At 44.7% G+C, this 20,841-nt stretch overlaps 1 protein-coding gene across 1 annotated transcript in view; it reads right to left on the bottom strand.

The window, feature by feature from the left end:
• Positions 1 to 20,841, bottom strand: part of TSPAN7 (tetraspanin 7) — a 186,620-nt gene that overhangs the window by 26,787 nt on the left and 138,992 nt on the right. The window contains exons 2-4 of the mRNA XM_030575948.1: positions 12,345 to 12,533; positions 10,609 to 10,683; positions 2,861 to 2,956 (exon numbers count right to left, since the gene is read on the bottom strand). Coding sequence (XP_030431808.1) covers positions 2,861 to 2,956; positions 10,609 to 10,683; positions 12,345 to 12,533 — 360 coding nt within the window. The remainder of the gene's footprint in view (positions 1 to 2,860; positions 2,957 to 10,608; positions 10,684 to 12,344; positions 12,534 to 20,841) is intronic.

The raw sequence follows: 20,841 nt of genomic DNA, 5'->3' as shown, positions 1-20,841 counted from the left end.
ATTGTTTATTTCACCCTGTTTGATGTTTCCTCATGCAGAGCACTCTGGCTGCAAGGTTGTGGCAGCCTCACACTTAACTGCCATAGAACTTTTTGTGGACCATGTAGTACATCCTCCTGCATTGTGACAGAATGGATTTGTTATTCCTGGGTGTCTAGTCTAGCCCCAAATATCTCAAGTGAGGGGGAAAAGCACCATCCTTTTGCTAATCTTGTTCCACTGCCAAATTCTTCTTATACAGTAACTCCTCACTTTAAGTATCAGAGAGGTAGCCGTGTTAGTCTGGATCTGTAAAAGCAGCAAAGAGTCCCTGTGGCACCTTATAGACTAACAGACGTATTGGAGCATGAGCTTTTGTGGGTGAATACTCACTTTGTCAGACACATGCATCTGACGAAGTGGGTATTCACCCATGAAAGCTCATGCTCCAATACGTCTGTTAGTCTATAAGATGCCACAGGACTCTTCACTGCTTCATCACTTTAAGTCATTCTGGTTAACGCTGTTTCGTTGTTACGTTGCTGATCAATTAGGGAACATGCTCATTTAAAGTTGTGCAATGCTCCACTCTTACGTTGTTTGGCTGCCTGCTTTCTCCACAGCTGGCAGCCTCCCTACATCCCACCCTCCCCACAGTGCCTCCCACCCGCCAGTAGACCCCACAGATCAGCACCTTACCCCTCCTCCCCCCTCTTCCTGCCAGCGGCAATCAGCTGGCTTGTGGTGTTTTGGGGGCAGGAGGGAGGGGGGAAGGAGTGAGGACTCAGTGCGCAGGCTCCCCCTCGCTCCCCTGCCTCCCCAACGCTGCAAGCCAGCTGATTACTCTGGGCAGGAGGCGGGGGGGGGGAGGGAGGGTGAGCCTGAACGCCGAGTCCTTGCTCCTCCCCCCTCCCTCCTGCCCCCTGAACACCGCAAGCCAGCTGATTGCCCCAGGCAGGAGGGAGTGGGGAGGAGCAAGGACTCAGCGTGGGAAGTAAAGTGGGCGGAGAAGAGGCAGGTCAAGGATGGGGGCTTGGGGGAAAGGGAAAGTGGGCGGGCTGAGGGTTGAGCCTCCCCTCGCCCCTGGTGCTTGCAGAGTAGGGGAAGCTGCAGCTGCTGCGCAACCTGCTTCTCCCAGCCTACTGCACCTTCAGCCTCCTTGCCTGCCTCATTGTCTCCAGTGCCAGTGGGCTGTGCCTGTGTGGGGTACAGCGGGGGCACCTCCCAACTATAGTACTGTACTGTATGTACAGTATGTTTGTAAACTCACAGTACACGCATACTACTCCCCCGGCCCCAGTGTAGTATTAAATTGCTTGTTTAAAATTGTTTAAAATGTATATAATGCCTTTTGTCCAGCAAAATTTTTTTTTCCCTGGAATCTAACCCCTCCCCCCATTTACATTAATTCTTATGGGGAAATTGGATTCACTTAACATTGTTTCACTTAAAGTTGCATTTTTCAGGAACATAACTACAACATTAAGTGAGGACTTACTGTAATTAAAGCCCCACTTCCATTTTTTAAACCTGCTGCATTTTTCCTCCACTACTGTTTATTCAGTCTTTGTTACGGAAGGACAATAACCTGTCTGAAAACATCTCATGGAGGAACTGCAAGCAGTTAAGTGTGTCCTTCACCCATCTTTTCTCCCCGTGGAACATGGCCAGTTCTCTTAACCTTTCTTGATAGGTTTCATCTTCCAGGCCTTTCATTGTCTTTGCAAAGAGTACCACTATAGGTTGTCAACTAAACAGGATGCTAGATTATCAAATCCTGACTAATCGTGCAAATTTGTAAAGCTTTATAATGTGACTGGCAAAGCCCCTTTAGAATAAGAACTGCTCACACTTTGTGATCCCAACTAAACACCAAACAACTAAAGATTAGAACAGGGGTGGGCAACCTTTCAGAAGTGGTGTGCCGAATCTTCATTTATTCACTCTAATTTAAGGTTTCGAGTGCCAGTAATACATTTTAACGTTTTTAGAAGGTCTCTTTCTATAAGTCTGTAATATATAACTAAACTATTGTTGTATGTAAAATAAAGACTGTTTTAAAAATGTTTAAGAAGCTTCATTTAAAATTAAATTAAAATGCAGAGCCCCCCAGACCCGTGGCCAGAACCCGGTCAGTGTGAGTGCCACTGAAAATCAGCTCGCGTGCCACCTTTGGCACGCGTGCTATAGACTACCTACCCCTGGACTAGCACAAGGACTTGTCTGCATTATAAAACTTGCATTGGTTTAACTAAATAAATGTAAAATGAAGTTTCCACATTAAACTAGATCATCTTAAGTGCGATTTAGACTAACTAGATTGATTTTAAATTGACTATGTCACAAGGCTATATGTTTTCTAATACTGGCCAAGTCCAAGCTTAGGGGTGAACTGGTTTTAAAAAGTAGCAGTTGTCAGGAGATGCCTGCTAGATGACATGGCAATATAGTGTGTGAAATACTGTCTTCTGGTGGTGGCTCTTTTGTCCAGGATATTGACAGTATGGTGTTCCAAACAAGAACAGAGCACCCTTGGATACACTGGCTATTCTGTGGCTAATAAATACCAAAGATGTGATCCAGGCACCATTGAGGTCACCGGCAAAACTCCTACCTGCTTGGAGCCAGCATTTCACCCCAGGTATTCAGAATCCTGTCTCTCCATTCTAGGTATTGAATCCTGGAACCAACACCTTGAAGGTCTAATCAGTAGCAGCTGTGGGTGTGCAAGGAATGCAGGCTGAAACCCCATCTAATCAGTTTAGCCCCTAAAAGAAAATTTACTAACACAGCTGTTTAAGCCATTGACAATTCATGTTTTGTGATCAAACAAGAATAGATTCTGTTTACATCTTTTTACAAATAGCTATTTTAAACTTACACTCTGTTGTACGTCATCCACTGCGAGGCTTCGCTCATCATTGCCGTTGTAATTCTGGATAGCTTCAGTGTATGTCCTAAGGAAAGTGTCCTTGATCTAAGAGGAAAAAGCCAGAGAATGTGATATTTGATAAGTGATTAGCATCTGGAATGGGCATTTTAACACACAAGCTTTCAGTCTGAGTCTTTCCAAGAAATGTACCTATTTCCAACCTTAGCAGGATAGCCAAAACAGAGCGAGTATGTGTTCCTTTTGCCACTCTTTCTGGAGTGTATATTCAGAGTCTAAAAAGCTCTCCTTTAACATTCACAAGTCCTTTTGATGGCATTTTAAGATTGCCACTTGCAACCATAGACTTTTTAAATAGATCACCAAATTGCTATATTTTTGAAAACAGCTGGGATGGATTGGGAACTGCCCTGTGACAATTTATGAATACTATATGTTAGTCTGGTTCTTGGAGTGTTTACTATTTGAATACATTAGATTAGCTCAGTCAGAAGGCTGACTTGAAAAACAAGCAGGAAGGAAAAGCACAGCTCAAGACAGCCACCTCTCATGAAACACTTGAATTGTTAAGGGACAATGTCAAAATTATTAGCTCTGATGACTTCATCTGTTTTGAGCCAACCTGCAAACAGGGGCATCATTTAGGAGGGGCAGGGGGGAGCTTCGTACAGCAGCTCTGCTCCGGGTGCATGTCCTAGCCCCAGGCAGAGCTGTTAACTGCCCTGCCGCCTGGGTGTGCAAAGTGAGTTCAGCAGAGGAGAAGTGCTGGTCTCAGCTGATGCCCAGGGGCAAGGAGTCAGTATTTTGTTTACAAACAGAGGCAGGATGATTTTAAGATAAGAAAGGGCTGGTAATTAAATTAAGGATCTGGAAATCCTTAGATGAGCCTGTAAAACAGAGATTCCTCTGGGGGGAGGAGGTAGGGGAGAAAGAGAGTGTTGAAGAGAGAACGCAGGGGACTCAGACAGCATTCCTTCTAGTTTTTTATGTCCATGTGCAGAATGAATTTTGTTATGTCCTCCAATATGGACGTGATGTGTGACACATCATCTTAATATTGGTGCACATAAGAAAACTCATGTGGTGGAGGTGGGGCCGAGGGCTTTGGAGTGTGGGAGGGGGTTCAGGGCTGGAGCAGAGGGTTGAGGGAGGTGTGCAGGCTTTGGGGCTGGGGATGAGAAGTTCGGGGTTTGGGAAGGGGCTCTGGACTGGGGCAGAGGATTGGGGGCTGAGGGCTCTGGCTGGGAGTGTGCACTCTGGGGTGGGGCTGTGGATGAGGGTTTTGGGGTGCAGGCCGCTCCAGGACTGCGGTGGGGAGAGAGGACTCCTCTCAGCCCTCTCTCACTGCAGCAGCTTGGGCCGGGGGAGAGGCACCTCTTCCCGGCTGCAGCAGCTCCAGCGTGGCTGAGCCAGGTTGAGAGAGGGTCTCCTCTCCCCGGCAGCTCCGGTGGGTCTGGGCCATGCCAGGAGAGGGGCTCATCTCTCTGGCAGCTCCAGCAAGCATGGGCCAGGCCAGTCCAAGGGAGGGGTGCCTCTTCCCCGGCTGTGGCATGTCCAGGGCAGGTCTGTGCTGGGGCCAGTGGGGAGGGGCGCCTCTCCCTGCCATGGCAGGTTCGTGATGGCGGAGAGGTATGGGGCTTAATAGTCAGCTGTACATCTGCGCAGCTTAGAGGGAACTTGAGACTCAGAAGAAATACAGCCAAGCCCTCTGAGCCAAAGTCACATCAGAAAAAATGGAGATCTGAGGGGGAGGGGTGAAAAGAAGGGAAGGGATAGCAGTGGTACAGAGAAGTTTCTCCTCTACTCGTGGTACCTATATGGCCCCATCACCGTAGTCTCTGAGTACCTCACAATGTCTAATCTATTTCTCCTCCCAACCCCTCTGTGAGGTAGAGCAGTGCTGTTATCCCCATTGTACACATGGGGCTCTGAGGGACACACAGACTAAAGGCCAGATTTTAGGTACCTAGTGGGATTTTCAAAAGCACCCAGAAGTTTAGGTTCTTTGTAAACCCCACTAGCTGCCTTGCTGCATCTTTGGGTGCCTAAAACCTTTGAAACTCTGTCTTAAAGCAGGGGCCTGAAGTCATACTGGAAGTCCATGGGAGGAGCAGAACCCAGGTCTCTGAGGGTTGACACCCAACTCACTGGACCAGCTGCTCTCTTTGCTGCATGCTGATAGCGGGGAGCAAAACCAAGGTGGCCAGTTCTCTGAGACTCCAGCAAATGATCCCACGTGACTGGGAAGGATGTCACAGCTGACAGCAGGAAAAGCACCACAGAGGTCAGGAAGGATGAAGAGAGAGAATGAGAGTCAGATGAGAGATCACTTAACCCTGAAGGAATGGCAGGTTCTGTCCCATGCTTGGCTATAAAGCAATGGTTGCTTTGAAATGTTATATTTTAACTGAAAACCATTTTGTTTTGTCATTTTTTGTTCTGAGTTCGAGAAAAGGAAGGAGTGAGAAAGTGTCATATAAATATCAGATGTGATTATACATCAAATTCTTAGGGTTTCAGCTGTATATAGGTCAATTCCAGAACAAAGAACAGTAATTGCACCCATAAAGTTGAACTTGATGATTATTGTCATGATTTGTGTTGTTATCCATGATACTGTATTATTGAGTCTCTAGCCTCTGTTTGCCAGAAGCTGGGAATGGGTGACAGGAGATGAGTCACTCGATTATTACTTGTTCTGTTCATTCCCTCCGGGGCACCTGACATTAGCTACTGTTGGAAGACAGAATACTGGGCTAGATGGACGGTTGGTCTGACCAGTATGGCCGTTCTTATGTTCTTATTCACTGACACCATCTGTGTGCTCAGCACTGTTCAGGATATGCCAGAAAGTATAGTCCCTGAGCCAATGCATATAAAATGTGTAGCCCTGGATAAGATAGCTCAGATATTTATGTATGAAGTGTATAATTACTGAGCACATGTTATTTTATATGAGTGGAGGCACGGACAGCAACAGAAGCATTACTTGATTAAGGACTGGAAGATTCGACCCTCCAACTTTTTGTCAAGAGAAAGAGCTGCACAGAGCTCTGCGCCTGTTTCCTTTCCTTTCCTGCTTGCAGTGTCCTGATATACTCAGAAGACTCCATTTTTTTCTCAGCTTTAAAATGTGAAATTTTCTTGGTGTTTGGTTTTAAACATTCTCCTGTGAGAACTGCAACTCAAATCACTGTAGTGTTGTTCTTAGGAGCAGTGAGAGCAGTGTTGCCGACTCATGACTTTGTCATAAGTCTCATGATAATTATTGTTTTCCTTAAAGCCCCAGCTCGTTGAGCCAAGTGGAGATCTGATGATTTCAGCCTTTATTCTTAAAGAAAGAGTACATTTCTAGCCCTCGTGGCTGTGCAGAAAACTTCAAAATGTGACCCCAGTGCACCCCAAAGGCTCAAAAAGTAGAAGGCAAATTTAAAAAACAAACAAACACCAAATCTATTATTTTTACATAATCTCGCGATTATCATGATTTTTGCCAATCTCATATTTGGTGAGCCTGACTCATGCTATTTAAACATATGGGGTTAGCAATAATGTGAAAGTGACTTAAAAGTGTCAGTTTCATTCCTGTTTAAAGTCAGTTTCTAGTCTATTATTTGCAGTATGGTAACACCCCAAGAGCCCCAGGTAGGTGCTGTATAAACTCATGGGACTTGCCCTGATAGAATGTTTCCAAAAGTTAAATGATCTAATTCCAAGATCAGTGAATAGCAAAAAGTAAGTAGCCTAAATGGTACAGAGTAATCTAGATTTTTCTACAATTGTTTCCACTGTTGTAGTCAAGAGTAAGAATATACTTTAAAATTTTAAACCTAACTAGTGTCCCTTAAGTGAATTGACACAAGATGTCAGAACATGTTCGTATTAGTGCTAATTGGGTCTAATATTTATTTAATTTTCTTTTTTATATAGAAATTAGTGCTCCTGTCAGCTAATTTCTAAGTTACTGTCTGCAAAAAACCCTAGAGTTTTCAGGTGCCTAAGTAGCCTCTAGAATCATGGTTAAAATGCCCCCCATCCCAATCTGAAATGACGCCCCTGCCCGCAAAACCCGGTTGGACCAGGAAGGATCAAAGCTTGGAACACAGAAGAACAAGAGAACTATAGCAGATTTTAAAAGGACATTCTCTTTTAAGCAGTGTGGGAGGGGGCGTGGGGAGAATTGTTCAAAGGGAAGAAGAGGAAAATGCAGGGAGCTGCTGGGAGAAGCTAGGCTTACTTAGGTTACCATCAGAAGATGGGGAGACTATAGGTAAGATGTATATGTGTGTACTCCTTGTTATTTTAAAACCCTTTCCCTCCAAAAGCCTTGTTCCTGCTGCCAAAATAAGCAATACTTTGCTTTAAGAAGACTATCTGATCACTGTACACCACTGGTCACCGACTTCCTAGAGGGAAGATCTGTAGGTGTTGAACATAGTCGGATCTGCTTAGTAATGGTTGATACAGAAGTACTGTAGCCCAGGGAGAGGTCGAAGAGAGGGAGAATTGCAGAATTCCATCTGGGATAGGTAAAGGCACGGGGCCTGACACCTGCAGGCATGCATTCATAGAACCAGAGAGAGGACAGAGATGCAGCCAGCGATGCAGCCATGACAAGATCACACTGTGAAAATGAGTTCATCTGCTAAACAGAGGAACGTGTCAAACAGCTGGAGGTGAGATGTGAAAAGCAAAAGCAAAAATGGAAGTGGAAATAGGGGGAATACAGATTAGTAACTAGCTTTCAATTTTCTAGTTTATTTCCCCAAATTCATTACATGTTTAGATTTGCAAGGGGATACCCTGAGGAGTAAGGGCCCATGGTATGAAAGCCTAAAGGAGCGATCTGTGCCAATGTACAGGAGGGAAGGTGAAGTATAACCAGAGGTGAAAGTAAGCCGGTACAGTCCTTTACGGCGTACCAGCAAGAGCCAGTACACCATGCCGGACCGCACTGGCTTCCACGGCGGGGAGCTCCGAGCCCTTTAAATCCCACCCGCAGCTCTGGCGGCCGGGCTGGGGCTGGGATTTAAAGGGCTCGGAGCTCCCTGCCACTGTGGGGAGCCCAGAGCCCTTTAAATCCTGCTTGCAGCTTTGGTGGACAGGCTGGGCCCGGGATTTAAAGGGCTCAGAGCTCCCCGTTGCTGCGGGAGCTCCAGAGCCTTTAAATCTCGGCCCTAGCCCGACAAGGCTGGGGGCTCCCCGCAGCCGCAGGAGCCCCAAGCCCTTTAAATCTTAACTGGAGCTGCAGTGGGGATTTAAAGGGCCTGGAGCTCTGTGGCAACTGGAGCCCCAGGCCCTTTAATTTGCCCATGAGCCCTGGGGGCTCCCAGCCACCTCAGCAGCTGGGAACCCTGGCTTGATTTAAAGGCTCTCGGGCTCCCAGCCACAGCCAGTGCCCCAAGGCCTTTAAATCTTGAGAGGCCACGCCTCTTCCAGTTGAGGCCACGCCGTTTCCGAATGAGACCACCCCCACCCCCTCCAGACTCCGGCACTACCGGTAAATCCTGTAAGTTACTTTCACCGCTGAGTACAACCTGCCAGTTCTCTATTAGACAAAAATAGCTACAGAGAAGAGGAATTCCCCCTTCAATTTGCCTTTTGTGTGCCGCTCGCAACATGAGGGAGGTGAGCTTTGTGCAGAAGTAGGGGCATTAAAAGGCCATGCCAATCCCATTGCTTGGCAGCAGCACTGATTCTTTGTGGCACTGGAGCCCTCTGGATAAAGAACTACTGCTCCCCAGGCTAAAGAAGCTCAGGAATGTCACAGAGGACACATGAACTGGGAGGCAAGCAGAGCCTGGTGGCAGATTCAGGAGGTTGCATTATTGTGATCTTGACAAAAGATTGGCCATCCACAGGTAGAATGGTAATTCCCAGCAAAAAAAGAACAGGTATTTCAAAATCAAATCGGGAACCATCTACAACTGGTGAAGGTAGACAAGAAACATATAGAGGGAAATATCACAGACAAAAAGAACACTCTCTCAGCAGAACAGGGTACTAGAGGACTACATATGGCAAAAGGAAAAGAGACAGAGGGACAGAAGTTACTCCTGGGGGAATTCTGCACCACTGCGCAAGTGCAGAATTTATGTCCCCCACAGATTTTCCCCTCACACAGAATAATTGATTCTGACAGAGTGTCAAAGGGAATTTATACCTTTCACCCACCAGGTGCTGATGTGGCACCAGAAGAGAGGGGGGCTGGCTCATGAGCTGGAGCAGAAAGAGAACAGATGGTGCTTTCCTCACAGCATCTGCCCACAGGATCAGGTGAGGAGGCACGGGATATGGGGGGGGGTCACACATATTGGGATTCAGAAGGGCTAGTGGGCGGGGACTGGCTGGTGCCAGGGCACAGGAGCTAGTGGCGTGATAACATTGAGTCTAGGGATTCAAATAATGTTTGAAAAAAGTAAATGTTTAAACCATTAAAATTGTACCAATTAAACATTTAAACATTAGGCTCAGCTGCTGCCCTGTGCGCCTGGGATCCTGGCTGCTGGCCCCGCACCCGGGACTCCACTTGCTGCCAGTTCAATGCCTGGGGTTCTGCTGCCACCCCATGCAGAGCTGAGGGCGTGGGGCTGGCAGCCAGGATCCCAGGTGTGCGGGGGGATGGAGAGGGTGGTGCCAGACCCAATAACCCTCCAGGTTCACTCCCAGGCTCCTTCCCAGCAATTATTTCCCTCTCCCTCAGCTCCACCATTATCTCTGACTCCCCCCAAGCCTTTGCACTGCTTCTGAGGGATGCGGGAAATATGTTTGTGTACTGTAGTTTAAATTAACTATTACTCAGAGTTCTGTATTAATATGCTTAGTAAGGAATCTACTTGTCAAACAAAATTTCCTGGATCTTTTTTGTTGTCTGCCTTGTTACGGACATACTTGCTGACAGGTATTTTGAAATAAATGACCAAATTAATGAAACCAGTGTGATTATAGTGTATTATTTTGACAATAAAATATGTAGAATTTTGCAGAATTTTAAAATATTGTGCACAGAATATTATTTTTTTTTGGCGAAGAATTTTTAGTTTTTTTGGCTCAGAATTCCCTTTGGAGTAAGAGGTGAGGAAAAGATACTACAAAGTTACTGTCCTGGTTCAGTTTAAAAGATGCATAAAATCCTGGGCTCAAACCAAAGGATTCCAGGTAAAATGGACAAAGTAACAATGCTACTACAAATTCAGACTGTACTGTTCTCACAAGGCATCTTTCTAACCAGTTTCCTATCTCTAGCCATTTCTAACCTCACTCTATTCTCAGGACAGTGAGTGGCACACTAGAAAAAAAAACAAAAAACGATTTACACAACATCAAGGAAACTAGTTTGGTTTGGCTTTGCAGTCTCAGAAATCTTCTCTGTATTACACAACCAAATGCCTCCCTGACTGAAGTAGCTGTGTCTAAGCGAAGTATTTAACCTATTTTGCAGTCCTCAGCACATGCAACAGGGTAAAGAAGATCTTACTTGATGGACATATAAAGAAAGATAGCTCCAGAGTAAATATCAGACAGCTAAGACTCAAAGCTTTGGCTAAATCCCTTCATTTGGAATCATATCAGTTTTTAGAGGGCTGTACGCATTACTGCCGAAAAATAGCTACATCACTCATGATGCATATGGAATCGGTGAAGTCAACAACCAATATATTGTACATGTTCTGAGAGGTTTCAGCAAATCCTGCTTAGGGAGACACTGCCATTTATAACCTAAATTCATTTCCACTCACCTCATGGCGAAATACAAATCCTGAAATGCCAGCCACTAGCTCCGCCAGAAACACCAGGGACAAGAACATGGCATACTGAAAGCAAAGAAACAAGACAAAATGCAAGTCAGAGTGTGGGGCAGAATTATGTCTGAACCTTTTAGATCTTTATGCAAACAATTCCGGGTTTAAGCTTCTGCCTCCAGATTTCCTCTAAAGACAGGAAAAAAAGAATGTATTCAGAGGGCGAAATACAGGACACCTTGCATATGGTGTAACTACTAATAACTGCAGGACACTCTCCCCATTATTAGGTTGTTTGATGTGCATAAAATGACATTTCTTGACAGTCGCATATATTTATTGAAATGTACACTCACACTGCAGTGAGGTGGTTCCCATGTTATTAAGGCCCCGATCTTGCAATGAGATGAATGCAGGCAGACTCTTCGTATTTGTGTGGAACTCCAGTGAAGTCAACAGGACTCTGCAAAGGCACCAGGGTTCACTTGCAAACATTTCACTGCAGGATTGGGGCCTATGGCCTGATTCAGTAAGGTACATAAGTGCATGAGTAGTCCCATTGACTTCATTGGCAATAATCGTATGAACAAAGTGAATCAGGGCTGAAGTCTGGATTTAGAACCAAAGTTTACCGAAGTGAGGGAGCAGAAGAGAGTTTTCAGTTTAGGTCTGATTTTTTTCTACACATGAATAAATAACTGAGAAGACAAACAATGCTAAACTGCCTGTTCTAACAGGAAATTGCATTTTAATCTTCCGAAAATCTCATCCCAACTGTCATGTAGAAAAGTTTGAAAAGTTGTTCAATGCTTGGGGTGGGAGGAGGAAGAAGGGAGAACTATTTGTAATGGAGGGCAAAGCAGCTGGGATTTTGCCAGGTCCTACAAATAATGCAGAACTCAAATATTTGCCTGTTTTCTTTTGAGGGGAGAAAGATCGTTTAAAAACTTTTATACAGGTGTTCAAAATAAAGCTTCATGTTCAGAACAGCGAATGCCACAGTTAGCTCTGACAGTCAGAGGACGTACCTTTAGGGAAAAATACTGTAGTAGAAGACACAGTCCTGTTATTCCCCCTTCCCCAATTCACTTTCACCACATATTAGCGTGACCATTACTATTCCCCCTTCCCTCAAATTATCACATATTATAATTTGTCCCTAACTCCCCTGTGCATTTTTTCCCTCCACCTACAGTTTCCTTACATTTTGAGATGCATTGGAAAGCTTATCAGAGTGAGGAAATCCCTGTGCTGCTTTTGAAATGTGGACAGACATATTGCTGGGAGTTTTCTGGTGTCTACCTATTTTTATAGAGGTGAATACAGGATGACAGAAATGAAAAGTTAGTGTGCATTAGACTAAACGCTATCATCAAGGTACTCCCTACATTCCATGTTGTATTATTAAAAGGCACCCCGGGAAAAATCTGTTTCAAATTAGCTACAGAGCTGTGCCATTTTTGATGTTATTAAGTTTGTAATGATACATCTGGTTCACTGGTAGCACTATTGCCATCACAGAGTCCTGTATACTCCAGAGAAGTCAGTGTGATTCATTGACTGGTTTCAGTGAAGGGAATTTTTTAAGCACGAGAGACACTTAGTGAACATTAAGGTCATTACAACCTTTCTGTTCGCTTCTGTTACAGTTAACATCTGTTTAAGCTTAATAAAAGTACATTGCTTAATCAATTTTCACATATGCCACATAACAGTTCTTTTGATTTACTTACCAGTTTGAGCATCCATGGGCTGCCACGACAAGTGGCAAAACAGCCAAACAGGCCAAAGACAATAATTGTGGTACCAGTCCCAATAAGCACATAGGGGGCATTGGTAGAGTTTTCGGCGATGAGAGAGATATATGTGCCTAAAGTGAGCTTCCCCCAGACTCCAACAGCAAGAAGAATAACGCCTGTGATCTGGAAAACAAGAGGAGAAATATAGTCAGAGCCTATCGGAAAAGACACCCAGAATCAGTGCATGGCAATTTTGAACTCGCTGACTTTCCTTGTTGTCAGATCAGAATGGCTGGGGAAGTCAAACGACTTCTACTGGTTCCACAGGGACTGATGCTGACAATTATTTTTTAGTATCTGGACACGTTCCATTAAGACACCATTGCACGTCAAAGGACTAAGAACTATCACGCTGACCATTGTCATAAGCAAAGAATACATCACGTCTACAAGATCTTAGGTCGAAAACTCGGTCATTTGAAATTTACAATGTATTCCAAAACATGCCTGAAGGAGAAGATGAAACACTATTGCCACCAGAAATCAACAAAAACCATTTCTAACGAACGTACTACATGCTTTGTGTACAAAGTTCCTTGAACAACTGAAATCTGCTATTTTTCGCCTAACTATGCGGATATACACCTTTTGATATTAGTTTCCCAGCCTCAGAGACATGATGTCACTTTAGAGGAAGTGTTGAGGGGTTACGGAGAAGAAAATCAGGTAATCTCGCCTATTCAAGAAGCTTTGCCACTGTGCTCTATGTTGGATGAAGTAAACAGTTTGACAGCAATCGGACACCCAACTCTTCATCCCCCACCTGCATCTGGAAACCCCCCACCCATCATGATCTTGATATAGTTTCAGAATCACAACATTATATAATTTTTCTAATACTGAAATGGATGCTAGAAGCAAGTGGCAGATATTGCATGTCCTCTGCTGACATCTAGTGGACAGTGAGGAAAATTAATGGCTTTCCACACCCTTCCCCCTCAACATCAACACACAGTTTTTCTTTCTCAGTGGACTAAACCGCATCTCAAACCTGTAAGGCAATGAGTTTGTTTTATAAATAAGGCAAACAGCACTTTTTCAGAACACCAGGAAAAAAGGCATTAAACTAGACACATCTATTATCTGCACTTTACACGAATCACTCACATATTAAGCTTAACGCGAACATACAATGTAAATCAGAACTGACACCACAATGCTTTTGAAGTCTGCATGCCTGTCATCAGCTTAACTGTGTGGCCCAAAGGCAGACTGTGAGGACCTGCCATGTGGGCTTTAGCTCTGCAAACCCTTTCTCTAGATCTACCAGAGTTACCCTAGCATTCCCTAACCCACTCTGTGAGGATCCAACCCTTTCAGCTATCGCCACTCTAGAGGTCATCTATAGGGACTGGAAAAGTTAGCAGAGAGTCTGGGGCAGATATTAAGAAGGTTCTGGAATTAGGTTCTCCCCCTTCCCCTTCAGCGTTCTCTCTCTCAGAAGATTTGTTCGGTTTCTCTGGCATTTGCTTACAAGTTTTTAGGCCAGCACAGTCATGCAGTTTTTCCCCAAAGAAACCTCCATTCATTTTTTTGCTGCACCAAAAACCATGTCAACCATTTTGAGAGAGATCCCTCCCCACTACCACGTGACAGGGGCAATATTGAAAGGGAAAGGGAGGTAGCTTCTTGACTGTCACTTAGGCTGATTCAAAACAGACCACCTAGGGCACATTATTTTCATTTCGTGTTCCAGGCATTTTGCTAGTCCTACCACAGTGTAGCAGCAGGACAAAGAAGGGTTCTTTGGTTCTACCTGCAGCTGAGGAAGCAAAGATGTGCGCAATCCAGAGACAGCACTTCCTGTCCTGGAGGTGGAGCTATGCTGGGTGAAGCTGTTCAGTAATAGGAGCGCATCTGGGGAACATCAGTGGGAAGGACTGTACAAACTGGATGGAGGGAAAATGGAAAGGAAAAGAATAGAAGGTGGGGAAGAGACAATAAAGGGTGAGGAGGAAAGACCACAGGAGAAACAGGAGACAACAAAAATAAAACTGAAACAAAAATAAGAGGGAGGAAAGGCGGCGGCAGAGATAAACAAACAAACACACACACACACAAAGCACCCTGGGCACCTCTGGTATGTGACAGAGCAATCCTATTCAAATCCCCCTCCTCTTAGCATCTCTCCTTCCACTCCCTTCCCGTTACCCAGTGTTCCGCAAACATTTGACAACCAAGCCCTTTTAGGAAAATGACAACAATGGTGCTTCCCCACCCTCCACTTTGCCATATATTATTAAAAACCTACCCATCTTAATGTAAACATCTCCTATGCCCCTTCCTCTCTCCAGCAGCTATGCCTTTGCACCCCGCACACTTTGGGAAACAAACATCTCCTCTCCTGTCTGACACATTTTGAGAAAGGCAATTGTTAGCAATGTTGACAGTGAAAGTATCCTCATGGACATCCAACTCAGCACCTACTGAAATTACCAGGGCAGTTCACACCTCACAGCTTTTGTTTCAGGGCTGTCTGCCATCTCAGGCAGATGCCTTTGCATCTGTTGCATGTTCTTCGCGGTTTGAGGGTTTGCTTTCTGAGCACAACAGCGAGGGACCTCCTTTTTTCCTTTTCCAATGAAAGCTGAAACTCTGAAGAACAAGAGGGGCTTGTCTATGCCCACCTGGTTAATTCTACATATCCTCTTCCCTCAGGGAGGTGAGGGGGCAGGGGCAAGTGGGTTGAGCGGGGGAGTGTGTGGGTGGAGCGTGGGTAGGGCCAGAGGCAGAAGAGGCAGGACAGGGAGTTAGTTTCCATCAAGGGAAGCTTCACCCGCTGCCCATGCCTCACACGTTTGGAAACACTGTCTGCCTATCCAGAGTGATTCCATGTGCTCGTGCTTGTATCTGGGCTCTGCTGCTGGTTCCCACTAGGTATTTAAGCATGCTCCGCGCACCTTTATGCATAAGGATACCTTTTGTTATAGCCGCCCTTGCTCCTCCTCAATCTACCTCACCAAATAACCCAACCCTCTCCTTTACATGCCACCAACCTGACTCAATCATTCGATGGAAGCTGGGCCTGGCAGAATCAACTGCTGCAAGTACACAGAGTACAGGGACAACAGGTACTGGCTAAATCACAAGCATGTAACATCTGGAAGATTGTAAACTGTGAGGGGAAAGCCTGTCTTTGTATGTGTTGGAACAGCATCTAGCACAAATGCACCCCGGCTCCTGACTGGGGCCTCTAGTTCATAATAATATGAAATAATTATACGACTTTCAAACTTCTGCTGCAAAAAATTTCACAGGCATTAGTCATTCAGAAGTATCTCTGTAGCTGTCTTTTGCCTATAATGACCCCTGGTTGCCTTGGACACATGGGTCGTTGCCATTATTAGCTAGCTGAGGTTACAAAATTTGCTTCATAGAAACTCCTCCAATCTTCTTCTGCAGTGGAGCTCATCAGTGTCAAGGAGACACATCAATCTCCTCTGGTTTTCTTGACCGCACCCCTGCCCGCATCGCTCTTCTGAGCTGCACCAGGGTTTTTGAAATATCTCTTATCCCTTTCAAAGACAGATTTCAGCAGAGATGTACCCTCTCCTGCCCACTCTGAAGAGAAAAGCACACTTCTGTTCATCTTTCACATGGCTCTTTAAAAAAGTATTGATTATATAATCTTGTACCAGATCAATCGACAATTTAACACCAAACAGTTACCATCTGGCAGTGTAAATTACTGCAGATGACTAACATCAATTTAAAGTTTCTCCCCCTCCCTCACCTATTTTTCCACCCATTTCTACGGAAGGAGAAATCTCTCCCCCACACACTTTTGTCCTCCCCGGCACAGGTTTTTTCCAATCGGCTCAGATAAAGAAGTTAAATGCTAGAGTAGGGTTGGGGAGCATGGAAACTGAAAGAATGGTCTCCACCATCCAGCTAGGCAATGGGATTGTCCTTGCTCCCACTGAAGTCAATGGTAGTGTTGCCATTGTCCTTAAAAGGAGCAGGATTGGGCCTCCGTGCCAAGGATGCATCCTGTTTGAGAGAGACCACGAGACAATACACAGAAGTTTTAACAATTTAGCTATTTGAAGACAATTATCAGCCCTCTAGTAGTGCTCGTTTATAGACCTTAGTCTGTCTATACCTTAGGGAGGTGTGCTACATTAGGCTTAGTGGAACACTTAAAGTTGATCATTTCCACTTAGTCACTTAGCTAATCAGTAGCAGAGTTGGGAAACACAGTTCAGGAGTTTCTGATTTCCAGTCATGTGATCAGACCACTAGAATAAGCCTCCATTGGTAATTCATTAGTACTCTTTGTGAACTGTTAGTACCTTATTTTACTTTATTTTTTTTGAAGCCTGTTCCTATTACTGGTTTTTGGAGACTAGGGAAAAGACTGCATTTCAACTGTATTCAATCCATAAACAAGAGACAGAAAGAGAGAGACAGACCGACCGACCGACCTCTGCCACAAAGGGACCTGTATGTCCCCAATCCTGCCAAAAATACACACAGGCAAGTATCATAAATAAGGTTAAGATTTTATCACGGTTATTTTTAGTAAATGTCATGGACGGGTCATGGGCAATAACCAAAAATTCATGGAAACCTGCGACCTGTCTGTTCTGCTTATTACTTATTAGTAGAACATTACTTGACATGGGTTTCAAAAACACATCCCAGAACAGGAAGAGAGACATAGAATCTCTATAAACCACCGTTATCATTTTCACACAGAGAGGGAAAGAGTGAAGGACGTTCCGCACCAATGTGCCCTGCCCATGGTATACCAGGAGTTTCATCTCTAGGAGCAAATTATAAACTAGTAAGGGCAAAAGAAGGAAACTTTCTCTGCAGATACTTCAATGATCAATATTCAATTGAACATGAGTGAAAGTATGACCGACTCCTAATTCTACCCACAAGCAATCTCAAGATTTAGTCTTATTTCTAGCCCTCTATTCTAGCATGTAACATTCCATCCTGTAATTAGGTCCAAATGTCTTTTGTTGTTTTTTTGGGGTGGGGGGGGAGAAGGGGGATGCAGGAGGATCAGGACATTGCTGAGCTTCTGGCTTGAAATGCAACAATGCTGATGGACCTTGCTATTGATTGTAATTGTGCATGCCGGGTGTCTGGACTCCCAATCTTCATTCTGTTTACACACTGCACTTAGCCAGGCAGATGTGTTTTGTCCTACGTCTTCCTCTTCATGTTTCCTTCTCCCAGCCGGGTTGGAAAGAGGCACGGCACCACAGATGTCGACCTGATTAATGAAGCAGTTCCCTTGTTTGATTGAAACCGCCACATCAGCCTAATTCTATATCCAGGTTGACCTATGTGTCAGGCTCAGTAGACTAGAGCATGGTGATACGTGTCCATCCCTAAAGGCTGAAAAATAAACATTTTGTTGAAAATACAGAATCTGTTATGTTAGTTTGGCCCTTTGGTTTTATCCAGTTCTGTGACCCCTGCCTTACTACTGGCATTCTGCTTAATCCAAGCCCTTCTCAGTAAACTTCAGGGTAACATCAGAGGCTAAATATACATTAATCAAGATGTACTATGAAGTAATTTTATATGAACCATGTGAGTTTGCCTCCTACCAATTTTCGGAATCTTTTCCAGGAGGTGAGGTAGGTGGATGCTAAATCTGGCAGAATATAGCTCACAACTCTGATTATGTTGCTTTAGTTTTAGAAGCAGAGTTGCCACATAAGTGAATTAATCTAGGTTAACAAAGCTACTTAACAGGAGATTAGCTGATCTGAATGCAATACCACTTTGCAATAATTTTAAAGGACAGATGTCTCCTTTGTGTGTTTCAATTTTAAAGTGAGAGCAGTGCAGTTTAAGGAGGTCTGCTTTGTTCAGTTCATTCCATTTTTTCATGAGAAAACCTCATCTTTGCCATCCAGATTCTGCCAGCATGATAGCGTTATGATGAAATTACCTTTTTTATTACTAAGGGCTTTCTTAGACTATAAATTCCTCCGAGGAGGGGCCATGTCTATAATGGTATACAACAATGATACTTGAGCCTGAATGCGGCCCCTGGGCGTTACCATAAACATTAAATAATACAAAAGACTATGCATTCAGCTCCTTAAAGCAATGATCTTTCTTTTCATCTATTTGTAGAATGCCGTGCACATCTACCGTATGGCATTGTATAAATAATTTAAAGGCACAGTCGGGATGTTTTCTGAGACCAGGCGTGCACATATAGCTTCTACAACACGTCACTGGTCTCATTCTTTACTACTATAGTTATAGCATACAAGCGCCTTAGAAACATTAGGGCATTTAAAAGTGACCTCAGAGAGGAAACAGCACAAATATGTATATTACAAAATAATCTAAACTGTTGAAATTATTTTATTAATATCCTTAAATCGTGCAATTCATGTCCCCTCTTTCTTGCTTTTCTCTGTTGGGCACCAGGTGATATTATGGGAGCTCCAAGCAAACCATCACGGTTGGGGGGGCTATGAATCACAGATTAGAAAATGTGTTTAAAATTGATCTGTGCATTCCTCTGTAGCCCACAGCCTACCCTGGAACCTGGGTCTCCCTGGTTTGCAGATCAACAGAGAGAGAAGGACAGACTGTGCAACCAGACAGGCTTTACAGAAGGATGTGAATGCTAGCCTTGTGAATGGTACAGCGATAGAAAACTGTCATAGGGGACAATGAGTTCCTGTAGATATTGTCTCTTACGTTTGGGCAAATTGGGTAACCTCCCTGTGCCTGGATAACACCATCTACTGGACAGGGGTTTCATGTGGCTTACATGTTTGTAAATGCTTTGAAATCCTCAGCTGAAAGGTGCTGTACAAGTAGAATTCTTCTCTCCTGTCATTCAAAAGCTACCACTGCATTAAGGATCTTCTGTGTATCCTCAGCAAATACAAGCAAGCAACTCTTACTGTGACATAACGTTCTTTAGATTTCAAACCCCTCTGCTATTTTGTGCAGTACAATAATTTAAAAATTATCTGACAATATAAACACCAGATGCTTATTGACTCTTCATCTCTTTACTCCTTGCTGAAGGGTTGAAGTATGTTCATAGCTATCTGCAAACTTTGCAAGGTTCTGCTCATTACAAAAGGAGGGACTATGAGCAGCTATACTTTACATTTAAAAATAAACAAACACAGTTCATGAGGAGAGCAAGTACATCTGGTCACTTGAGACACCCATCCTTCCTCTGTATATTCTTCTCCCCGGAGTAGCTTTGGTCACGATCATGTCAATCATCATGATAAACAGTGGCAGAGGTACAGATCTGATCAATATGTTTTCCATTCGAGGCTATCATGGGGCCAGTGACCTTTCAGGAAGGATCAAGGCCTAATTGGCCCCATGGTGACCCTGTGGGCTACACCTAGGAGAAATCAGGTGTTGCAGGTAACACCCATTTGCTCACGGTAATGGAGCAGCTGAGCTAGAAAGCAGCTGCTAGAACAGTACAAAGGAGGAAGTTGGGTAGCTGGAAGAAAGAGCAAGGGAAAGCTCTCTGGAGAAGGTCTGCAGTTGTTGCAGGCTGGGAGGAACCCACCAGACGTACAGTAGGCCTCAGTGCAGGTAAGCCCTGAACCAATATTTGCAGCTGGCAGTAAGAGCCCCAAAGAGAGCTAGCAGGGTCCTTGGGGAAGGGTAGCTCCTGCGATTAGGCACAGGAAAGAGAGCTCAGACCAGAGAGTCCTACAGTTTTGAAACTGGCTCCTGAGAAGTGAGCAGGAAGGTGAAGAGCACTGAAGGAGAGATTCCACATGAGAGGAAGGAGGAGAGTTCTCTCACCGGGGGCCTCCTGGGACTACAGGCTGGGGGAATCCATGCAAAGCAGTGCAGGCTCCTGCATGGGGGAAGCCCTGAGTTAGGGCATAGTGATAACTGGGGGAGTTATAAACTAGAGCTTACAGCAGACTGGGGAAAATGCACAGGGAGCAGGTTAGGCTCCAGCAGGGGGAAGTGGTATTGAGATAAGGCTTGCAAATGAGGGTAGGGAGACCCCAGAGGTAAGCTGCTAGCATCCTGGGCGAAGGGAGGCAGTGTGGAGAATGCTGCTTGAGAAGAAGCGACTAGTTTGTCCCAAGAGGGGCAGAAGCAGCTATTATTTGGAGTTCTTTTGGTTGGACTTACAGCTGGACATTTTATTACCCCAGAAGGGGTTTGGACTTCGTGACATGGCCAGAGGGCTCAGCCACAGAAGAGCCAGCAAGAGGTAGATGGCCATCAGGAAGCACCGGAGCAGAGGACAATGGTAACACTGTGCCCTGATGCAAGGGGGCACACTAAGGGTAAGCGTGCCCCCATCACAGAGACAAATGTTCTAGGACTGATGTGTCAGGATAGATACAGGGCAAGTGGTACTAACCTTTCACGTTTTAGAATCCACCTCCTACTAACTTTCAAGCTGAGCCAAGATCTGCTTCCCAGAATAGTTATATTTAAACAACTTTTA

The sequence above is a fragment of the Gopherus evgoodei genome, chromosome 1 (assembly GCF_007399415.2).
Source record: "Gopherus evgoodei ecotype Sinaloan lineage chromosome 1, rGopEvg1_v1.p, whole genome shotgun sequence".
Classification (NCBI taxonomy): Eukaryota; Metazoa; Chordata; order Testudines; family Testudinidae; genus Gopherus; species Gopherus evgoodei.
This window is presented reverse-complemented; position numbering and strand designations above follow the sequence as displayed.